This window comes from Epargyreus clarus, unplaced genomic scaffold (assembly GCF_041222505.1).
Source record: "Epargyreus clarus isolate Ecla_fem2 unplaced genomic scaffold, WU_Ecla_fem_2.2 ptg000007l, whole genome shotgun sequence".
NCBI classification, from domain to species: domain Eukaryota; kingdom Metazoa; phylum Arthropoda; class Insecta; order Lepidoptera; family Hesperiidae; genus Epargyreus; species Epargyreus clarus.
In genome coordinates, this window is record NW_027332215.1 from 20,027,816 (window position 1) to 20,038,499 (window position 10,684).

At 33.4% G+C, this 10,684-nt stretch overlaps 1 protein-coding gene across 1 annotated transcript; it reads right to left on the bottom strand.

Annotated features, from left to right (window-relative positions):
- Window positions 1–2,302: 2,302 nt before the first annotated feature.
- LOC140743617 (TBC1 domain family member 13) lies at window positions 2,303–9,786 on the bottom strand. The gene is made up of 9 exons (XM_073075041.1): window positions 9,633–9,786; window positions 8,478–8,551; window positions 7,894–8,019; window positions 7,304–7,482; window positions 6,756–6,854; window positions 6,152–6,362; window positions 5,624–5,825; window positions 3,329–3,451; window positions 2,303–2,831 (listed from the first exon to the last, which is right to left on the bottom strand). The coding sequence occupies exons 1-9, from the start codon at window positions 9,650–9,652 to the stop codon at window positions 2,702–2,704; spliced, it is 1,164 nt and encodes a 387-aa protein (XP_072931142.1). The 5' UTR covers window positions 9,653–9,786; the 3' UTR covers window positions 2,303–2,701.
- Window positions 9,787–10,684: the final 898 nt, after the last annotated feature.

Below are 10,684 nucleotides of genomic sequence, written 5' to 3' on the forward strand. Positions count from 1 at the left end.
TATTTTTACTAGAATGCAGTAACGTTAATAAGCGGTGTGGTAAGATGGTAGGCATATATTACACGACACTGTTGCTAGTTTGAAGGTGGTAGAGCCCTTTGTGGTTCGTCTCCAGTGGCACCACCACCATACCAATTTCTGCACAATAAAAGCAGTGTTAAGGGCTGCTGTGTTCTGGTTTGAAGGATGTAATAACGGAAACCAAAGTTTCCCATGCATTCCAGTTTAGTCTTTAGGGGTAGCAGTGCATCTGTGGCCGATCTCAGGTAGTATATCTAAAAAGGAAAGTGCTACCGCTTGACTAGATTGACCCTAAGTATGCAGATCCAAGAGGGTAATACAATGCAGACTGACTTACCAGAGTAGGTGGGCCATAGATTAGTATTACTCATCTATGGGTGGCGCATATTTGTACTTTAGTTGACATGCCACGACAAAGAGACTATTCTTAGTACTCTATGCCATATGGGAGTTAGCAATATAGGGATGATAAGGATTAAGGGACAATAATATAATGAAACCCTATTGAAAAAGGTAAAGATACCTATTGGCATAGTAGAGGCCTGTTGAATAATTACGGAGTTAAAAGTTATTTATATTTACCTTTTTGTGTACCTACGTTTTATAAATATAAAAAAATACATTTGTAGTCTTAAATAATATTTTATTTTATAAGTATTGTCAATTACAAATTGAAATTAACATGTGATTACAGACATTACTGTTAAGTTCATCTAAGTATTATTTACTTGTAGCTCCTGCTGTTTAGTCACAGTAGAAATATGGACAATATGGAAACTCCCTCAAAACGTCACGTCGCGTTGATATGTGAGTGTGCCGTTTCGAACGCTTTGTAGGGAGTTGCATACTATTCCATACTTCTACTGTGGTTAGGTTTTCCAATTTAAAAAAAAAAACATTAATATATAGTTATGACAATCATGTTTGCTATGCTCAGTGCAAAGCATCTACATGCTACAATCAGATTATCTTGTTTAATCATCAATACAATTAAATTATCCAAATGATAAACTTTGTAAATGTTATACATATTTTGCATAAAATTAATTTAATGTCATGTTTGTCAGCATTGGCGGGGCATATAATATAACCGATCTATTTTTTTCTGTTTCGTGGACCGTGAACAGAACTGTTTCGGTTCATATTGTCGTTGATTATATTGATGTGTTAATTTAATTGCATTAATCCATGCAAGTTATTGCGGATCAGATGACACATAGGTAAAAGGAGCTTAATATTTCTAAATGAGCGGGCAATCAATGGATTGAAAAGGCACAGGTTCAGTCACAGTGGCATCACGCCTATGTTGACAAGCATTTCAGGTTAACATACAGGAAATTGAAATAGTCGAATAGCTTATTGTTCCGTACTCATCTAATTTCTGGAATAGTTCCAGAAAGACCATATACCCATAGACCTAAGAATCCTTTGCATACTGGCAATAGCAAAGAGAAAAATAAATAAAGAGAAAAATCTCTTGACTTGGTAAGAACATTGTATACAAAAGTAAACATATTCATTCATGTGTGTACATGCATACAAAAGTATATATCAGTTTTACAGTGCAAGTTATATTGGTGTTATATATTATATTCATTTTCTCTTTCTCAAAAATTTTACTTATGCCTGTACATTCTAGGTATATAAACATAACTGTGAATTTAAAGAAAAATAAAAAGAAAAAGAACAAGTAAAAAAATATATTTGCAATTGTCAAACTAATTACACACATATTTTTAAAACTATGTTATCTATAAAGTGTAAATGTAAAGGAGCATGGACCTGCTTGGCTTTTCATATGTAGTTATAAGGTCCTGGTCACCTGGTCCTATCCATTTTTATAAAATACTAGCTGACCCGGCAAAAAAATGTTAAGGGTGAACAACCCTTATCACTTAGGGGGATGAAAAATAGATGTTGGCCGATTCTCATAGATACCGGATAAGCACAAAAAAATTCATCAAAATCGGTCCAGCCGTTTCGGAGGAGTATGGCAACGAAAACTGTGACACGAGAATTTTATATATTAGATGTGTTCATAAAAAAGTATCTTTATGGAGAAATTATAAACAAAGATAGATCCCAGTTTATGGCTTCATTAATTCTCTTATTTATAGAGGATTAATACTAGTGACAAAAAGATGCATTAAATGCATATTTCAGTGCTGTAACGTGAGTTGGTGCCACCGAATTTGCACTGGTAATGGGGAGTCAAAATTATAACAATATGAATATTATTTATGAGATTTTGCAAGAAATAGATCAACGAAAAAGTATTTATGTAAAAAAGTACAATAATTTGTAAAATTTTGTCGGCCGCAAATGGCGGTACACCGCAATATTACTATATACTCTTAATAATTATCCAATATAGTTTAGCACATTTGCTCGTACAATGTATTATTTTCCAATTTTAAATTGCGAATTGGATTAAATTGCGAATTCGCAATTTCGCAAACGTAAATATTCAGTTATATTTCGTTATTTCAGAACAATTCGGAATGTAGTATCTAGAACATTATTTACTTATATAATTGAAGACAGTTTATTATTAACTTATTAAATACACTGTAAATATGTAATTATAAAAGTTCATTAATAGTAAATATAAAGTTGCGTAAAAATACACAATACTTAACGTATTATCTTGTTAGTAATAATAAAATTCGGTTTGTATATTTTATTCTGGAGTCGAGCTAGATATTTCAACTGCCTTATTTAATATTAGAGAGACGTCCATCGGCGGAAAGTTTTGAAGAAGTTTGACATTCGAAGCGAAGTCCCCACAGAGGATATTATCTCTTACTAACCTGTAAATAAAACATATTAAAATTAGTGTCCATTTACATAAAATCATCTTAAAAGTACTAAGTCGTTCCTGATGGAGTTATCTCCCAAATATGTTTATTTTTTGTAACTTATAAAAAAATAACATTTTTTCAATTGTCATTGCACTATTTATCTTAAATTATTATTATTTATTTTTACTATATCTTAAATAATTAATATCAGTTAAAAGTTGGCTGGTAAATCTTGGGATCATTGTATCACACTGTATAGCCCGCGTAAAACTACTAGTCCGTTCTGAATATAGAAATGAATCGTGTCGCCATAACAAATTGTATGACTACACCTGCTCGCAACAACTTCAGAGTGGACTAGCAGTTTGGCGCGGACTATATCATTTTGTTTTTTTTTTTAAGTTTCAATTTATACGCTTCTATATTTAATATAATTAACATTTAGTACAATGTTGCAGCTATTTATTACTTCTATGAATGAATATTTCTTTTTACTGATTACTTACAATATCATGGCACAACAGATGTATATAAGGAAATCAAATCTCCTTGAATCAGCAAACAGAGAATCCCAAATTCTTTCGATATCAGGCAGGGAAAACTCTTGAGACAGCAGTAGTGTTAACCATCTGTAATGCATAATAATTTCAATGAAAGGTTGATGGTTTACTGGTATATAATGATTCGGCAGTAACTTTTCCTTATAACCTCTAGGTGTAAACATTTCTTTCCCAGAACAAGAATAGGGCTACGGTATCCCCTGCCTGTCGTAAGAGGCGACTAAACGACCTTCCGGGGTTGCGGGCGGCAAGAGTGGGAGCTCGAACCGTCCGGAGAGCAACCCCGGGATGGACGGCTGTGTGTGGTCGCATAACGTCGTAAACACCAGGTGTGCGGGAGGAGAGTAAATTGCTCCCCCCAGGGCAGGGTCTGATAGGGCATCGTGTTTGGAGGACTCCGGTTGTGTTTCGCCGGAGATCCCGGAGTTCGCAACCAAGCGATGAGGATGGCCACCATGTTAGTGCGACAAAAATCCAACGTAACCCGGCGTCGCGCCCACGGCGTCTGGTACCTTTTAAAGGTTTCCCCTCGTGAACAAAAAAGAGGTGTAAACTAGGGGTGTGCGAATATCGTTCGAATCGAATCGAATCGAATATCAATATTCGATTCGAAATTCGAATCGAATAATTCGAATTTTCGAATTATTCGAAATTCTTCGAACAATTCGAAAAATTTCGAATAATTCGAAAAATTTCGAATAATTCGTAAAAAATTCGAATTATTCGAATAATATAATAATAATTATTAATAATAATTCGAATAAAAATTAATTAATTAATAATTATTAATAATAATTCGAATAATATAATTTTTATTATTTCATTATTTAAAAAAAAAAAAACTATATTAATTGTTCTATTTGTGTAACTATATGGTTTAAATAAAATGTATATTGATTATTGACTGTTAAATTTTTATTCGAAAATTGAAAATAAGAAACCCTGAAAAAATTCGAATTATTCAAAAATTTTCGGATTATTCGAAAATTTTCGAATTATTCGAAATTTTTCGAATTATTCGGGAACTTTCGAATAATTCGAATTTTCGAATTATTCGATTCGAGTTTCGAATCGAATATTAATATTCGATTCGGAACGAATAATTCGTAAGTTCGAATTATTCGCACACCCCTAGTGTAAACATCTCTTGGATACTTGTGGAAGAAAGCAAACTTAGTGTTTCTAGGTAGCAGTAGTTCTGGTAGTGGTTCTACACAGATGTTCCTGCCACGAACGTGAAAGATGTGGACGAACTTCCTGCTGCGGAATTCCCAGAGCGTTATGACATGGGACTACTTTCCAATAATTTGATTACTTTACCACAGGTGCCTCGTCGGCCTTATCATAAAGTTTAAATATAAAAATATGCTTAAACATAAAAATAGCTTATGTAATGTTAAAGAGACACTGCAGTTTATGTAGTTCTTCAAACCTTTCATACCACTCAGTACTCCGTAGTGTACTATTATTGTCAACTAATGTGCTTTAATGTATACTGCAGACATTTACGCATTTTCAATGTATCAGAATCAATAATAAAGCCTTGATAGCCTCATTGTATCAAGTTTGGTGGTATGAGGTTCAATTGCCATGCATGCATCTCTGGAGCAATACATAATTGGAAGGTCTTGAAAATATATTAGTGCTTGATAGGAATTAATTATTTAGTTTGCCTAATTTTGCAAAAAAATCAACTAATCTGCAATTGGCCTGCATGGTGGCCTAAGACTTAAACCCCTGCTTATTGAGATGCCTGGCAATGTGATTAAAGTATGATATAGACCAGCGTTTCCCAGCCTTTTTTAGTCCACGGACCCTTAGGATATCAAGCACAGTTTTCACGGACTCTCTTAATAAAATAAACAGCGAAAAAAACGGAATCCCAAATATCATTTTTTTACAGGAGAGCCAAAACAAAATTTCGAAAACAAATTATGTATTTTTTCTTTTTTTTATAGATTAATAATAGTTAATTTAATTTAATTTATTTTTTTAAAATACCGTGTGCTTAGATTACATTTTTCTAATAAAACTGGTTTGCTGATTTTTCGTTTCGCGGCCCTTTTGCATTTAATGAGCGATTTATGTATGGTCCACGGATGACACCGCGGACCCCCATACATATACTCGCAAACCCCCAGGGGACCGCAGACCACAGGTTGGGAAACGCGGAAATAGAGGATATAATTATTGCCCACTATTCAATAGTAGAAAGTCATGAAAATTAATGACGAGCTATACCTAAAGCTGTAGTACTGAGGCCGGAGTTCTTGCCTCTCAAGTCGCTCCCAGACCTCTCTGTCGTTTTTCTTGACACAGTCGCAAAGCTTCGTCATCATGTAGTTGATACCACTTTCAGTTTCATCCAAGGTACGTATAAAGAAGTCCCGGATTTCTGACATCAGGTTTGTAAAACAGAAAAAGCAGTCTGCTTCAGCGTGTTCTGTAATTATATATTATGGCATGAAGTTAAAAGTTATTCTTGTGAAGCGACTGAGTTGTTTTAATTTAATGATGTAACATAATCACCTGGGCGATCATTGGCGAAAATGCGAGATTTCAGAATATATCATCATATCGTAAATTGATTGTCACATAAAATAAATAAAGACACCAATTATGTAAACTATAGATAATTAGGATAATTAATAAGAGGGATAGGATTATATTATGTACCATTCCTGTAGCAGTTGGATATGACATTTCCATTATATATATTCCACTTACCACCTTTATAAAATATATGAAAGTAATTAGAAAAATGCTCACGTCGGAATTCCTTGTTTGCGTCGATGGCGAAGGTATGATAGATTGGTCCGATGATCTCGTTCATGCCTTGCACGTACCCCTGACCAGGGTTCAATTTAGCGTACAGGAACAGCATACGTTCAACTACTTCCCAATGAGCCTCGCAACCCTCGTTCAGTGGCGCGTAGTCCCCGCACGACAGGCTGTCTGAACGACGTATCTCGTTGCTAAGCTGTAATATATATCTTTTATACAATAAAAGTAGCAAATGACCATGATTTTAGCCGTCGTAAGCAACTGTTAAATGATGGTGTATATGGAATGTATATATTTTCATTTAACAAAAATATACTAAAGACTTCTATGTCACTACAAAGTAAAAAATAATTGATATAAATGTTGGTTTAGCACATATTTCTGAAGTTTTCTCTGGTTTGCCATTATCAGACCCTGATTTGCTTATAATGGCACCCCTCAGACATATCTTCTTCCCAACAAACATCATCCAAAAAAACCAACAAATATCCAAAAAATCATCAAAATCGGTTCATAAACGACGGAGTTATCCCCGAACTGAGAAACCTCCTTTTTTGAAAATGGTTCAAAAGATTATTATCATATATACCTTAGCTACTCCAAGGCCTCTTCTCTCTAGTGTGGAATACTTTAACACAGATTGTTCCACTCTTTTATGTAGCCGCTTCACTCCATTGCTATTCACAATCTGTAAGATTGACCAAATATAATAATTAATATTATTTTTAGTGCAGTGTTGTATTTAGCTTAAATAGCTGTGTTAAATATTTCAAAATATAAGTACATATTACGCGACTACGGAGGGTAATGTATTTCGAGCGTTTGTATGTGTGTATGTATGTCACATTCTTATGCATGCATTACAACACAAACAGTTTGACGGCTTTAAGATATGAAATTTCATTTGGATTCATCTAAATTGTGGAGGTAACCATAGGCTATATTTTGTAATACGTTCCACTTTTAGAAAGTTATATAATAAATAACCTTTACCAGTTGAATAGTAGCGTTTTGCGCAATAAGCCCATTTTTATTGATTAAATGTGTAGATACTCTGTTGTGTTATGTTGTTGTTTGAAAATGATTCATTCTGTATTGATTTACTTTAATAGTAATTACAAATCATATTTATTTTACCTCAGGACATGGAAACTCTGTAGCTGATTGGAAAAAGGAAATGTCTGGACAAAGTCTGCGAACATCTTTATCAATTTGTAATAATACTTCATTGTCTTTAAAATATGTGCTCCAAGAACTATCCGGGCTAATGTTCAATGGATGGTCCGCAGGGCCGCCAGGTGAAACTATGATCTCATCTAAAATAGATGTTTTCACAATAATTACATCATATAATAATGAAATTATGTTTCCTGCATTCACACAATGATAAATATTCAGACAAAGCAAAAATCCTAATTCATCTTTAAAGTATGCCACCATGTAGTTTGATTCCAAAATTATTTTTGTAACAACTTAGAATGTTAACCATTATTTCACATAAAACATAGTGGGAGTGAGCTTGAGTCACTTGGGTTGGAGATTGAATGTGAAGGTTGACTAAAACAATGAAATAAAAATAACATATTACTAAAAAAAAATGGCATCAGACGGTCATAGTTCTTTATATTCGTGGTATAAAATGTGTATAATACACACATACTGAGTTATGACTTAAGAAAAGTTTTATTTATTCATGAATTTGTAATAATCAAGTAAATAATGCTTACCAATTAATTGCTTATACAACTGTCTTTTCTTAATTAATGTTGATTCTCGAGCAGATTTTTCATGTGGTATGTAATGTAATAAGATTTTCCATACTAGAGAGCGTAAACCTTTGTCATCTGGAATTCCTGAAGGTTAAAAATAAAATATATGGTATGATACCTATACTTAATTTATAAGAAGGATTGGAGTATTCAATTTGAACTATTCTTTCAATTTTTTTTAATGATTCAAGCAGTATTAAGCAATTTTTTTGAAGGTGGTAGAACCCTTTGTGGTTCGCTCCGACGGCACCACCGCCACACCTATTTCTACCTAATAACAGCAGTGTTAAGCGCTGCTGTGTTCTAGTTTGAAGGGTGTGGTAAGGGAGACATACTTTTCCAAGGCGTTCCAGCTTAATCCTCAGGGCTAGCAGCGCATCTGTGGTGGACTTCAAGTAGGAATATCTAATCCTATCGGGGGTTGATTACAGATGTCCATGGGCAGCAGTAGCCTCATACCATTAGGTGGACTACATGCTCATCTGCTACTCCTATATTATAAAAAAAAGAAATGGCTCGATACTAGAGGAAAAATATCTTACCATTAAAAGCTAACTTTTGTAACAGGCCAATATCCACAACATCTTGTTCGAGAGCATCTTCAAAAGCTTTTATCCTGTAAGAACAGAAATGTTAAAACATAAATATTAAATAATAACAAGAAATATAAATTTAAAAGTGGGTCATAATAATAGAAACAGGTTAAGTTATAAGTGGTGGGCCAAAAAAATGTTCCATGCTATAGTTCACGCCCAGTTGCTAGTCTGCTCTGAAGTTGGTGCGAGCAGGTGTAGTCATACAATTTCCTATGGTGACACGATTCATTTCTATATTCAGAGCAGACTAGCAGTTTTACACGGACTATACCTAATTTAAACACTTTCCTTCCTAATTTAAACTCAATTGAAATAGTGTAAAAAGAAACAAATATGGTATAATAATTAAACCAAAATATTTTGGCCTATCTCAAGGACCTGATTTGAAAGCTTTTTGTAGTCATAAATTGCAGTACTTGGCTATAACGAGGAATGTAATAGCAAGGTTTAAAATGGCGATGAGACAAAATGCTTTTCCTGCCAGAAAATATTAGACTATATTTCAACTTAGGGATTACAGTTTCTCTTGAAACCATAGATGGTATTGTTTCCGAAAGTTGATTTAACCTCTTAGTTTCAATAGCCCCAGTGCACCTTCTATACTTATTATAATAAAAAGCGTGTTAATAAGAGTACACACTCTAAAGCAGAACACAGCACCTGTTAACCTGTTGTTATTAAGTAGAGATAAAACTATATAAACGGCACACAGTTTATGTAAATCATAAAATAGATTTTTTTTTATAACATGGTGACTATTTGTGAGGCTTATATCAAGCTATTACAATCCTACTCATTCTCACAAGTTTCTTCTCAGAATGATATTCATTTCAATATTCTGCTACACGTACTGTGATGTGGGTTATAACTGTTGAGGTACTCGAAAATATTTAATAAATTTATGTAAATAAATTAAATGCAGAAATGTACAAAGTACTACTTTATAAAGAATGAAATTGCGCGAATTAAATATTCTATGACTTATAAAGAAGCATAATTAGGGCGGATTTTTATGGTTGCTTTTCCTCCTACTTTATACAATAAACAAAGTACGATATGAAGATATGACATCCATTCAAAGTTGTATTAAATTGGCCGTACCTTGCTTTGTGTAAACTCATATTGACTTCAAGTTCTTGTTACATATATTTGTAAAAATATTATGATAACTTTATAGTTCCCCAGACCAAATATTTACGTTAACGTCAATGAAACGAACAGTAAAATTCAGTAAATATACAAAGCACCTCTTTGGCTGGTCTCTGACGTCAACAATATTGTCAAATGTCAATTTGTCAACGACATTCGACATCATTCACGTCAAGCAAGTCAATCAACAGTCACCAAATGTCACCTTTTTTTCAACCGACCGCAGATACTATATTTAAATTACAGTCTGTGGTTCATGTTTTTCAATTGACAATAATATTCTGTATATAATAATACTCTATGCAATAATTTCTATGCACAGACGATGGCCAACTTTTATGAAATTAACTTTGACTGATCATAAAGTTAGGCTGAAAGGCAAAAAGCCAAAGCCGTAAAACACCTTTAAAAAAAAAAGACTGATCCATCCATAGACAACCAAGTCGGGCGACAGTTTCTTAGATGGTCTGACAACTAACCACAAAGTACTTTAAAAAATAGGTAATCGTTGTTGTTAGTAAAGCAATAGATGGCGTTGGTATAGTTGAGATGACTGAGTAAAAAACGCTTTTTTTGAAATTTGATTTTGTTAAACCTTGTATTAACTTTATTGCTTAACTTATAGCAATAGATGGCTTTCGTGTAGTTGAAATCACTGTTTAAACGCTTTGTTAAAATTTTATTTTGTTAAACCTTGTATTCACTTTTATAAGTTAAGCAATAGATGGCGTTCAAGTAGCTGAAATCACTGGGTTAACGTTTTAATAAAATTTTATTTTGTTAAACCTTTTTGTAACAAAAAGATTACGCATTATTTTGGTATAATATGCTAGTAGATTGGACGTTTGGACTTTTTAGATACCTATATTAATACTACGATTAGACTTTATTTTTTACGCATATAAATGAGCTCGAGTGTTTACTTTAACGAAGATACATGTGATTGTGCGAATGATTTTAGACTCTCCTATGGGTTAATTTTTTTGAAGTAAGTTGCATGTCGG

Coding starts and splice junctions, on each gene's coding strand:
- LOC140743617 (XM_073075041.1), bottom strand. CDS start 9,652: ATGAGTTTACACAAAGCAAG. Junction 7,483..7,893: donor GTTGTATAAGCAATTAATTG/GTAAGCATTATT, acceptor CATCTATTTTAG/ATGAGATCATAGTTTCACCT. Junction 2,832..3,328: donor ATCTGTTGTGCCATGATATT/GTAAGTAATCAG, acceptor TTTTATTTACAG/GTTAGTAAGAGATAATATCC.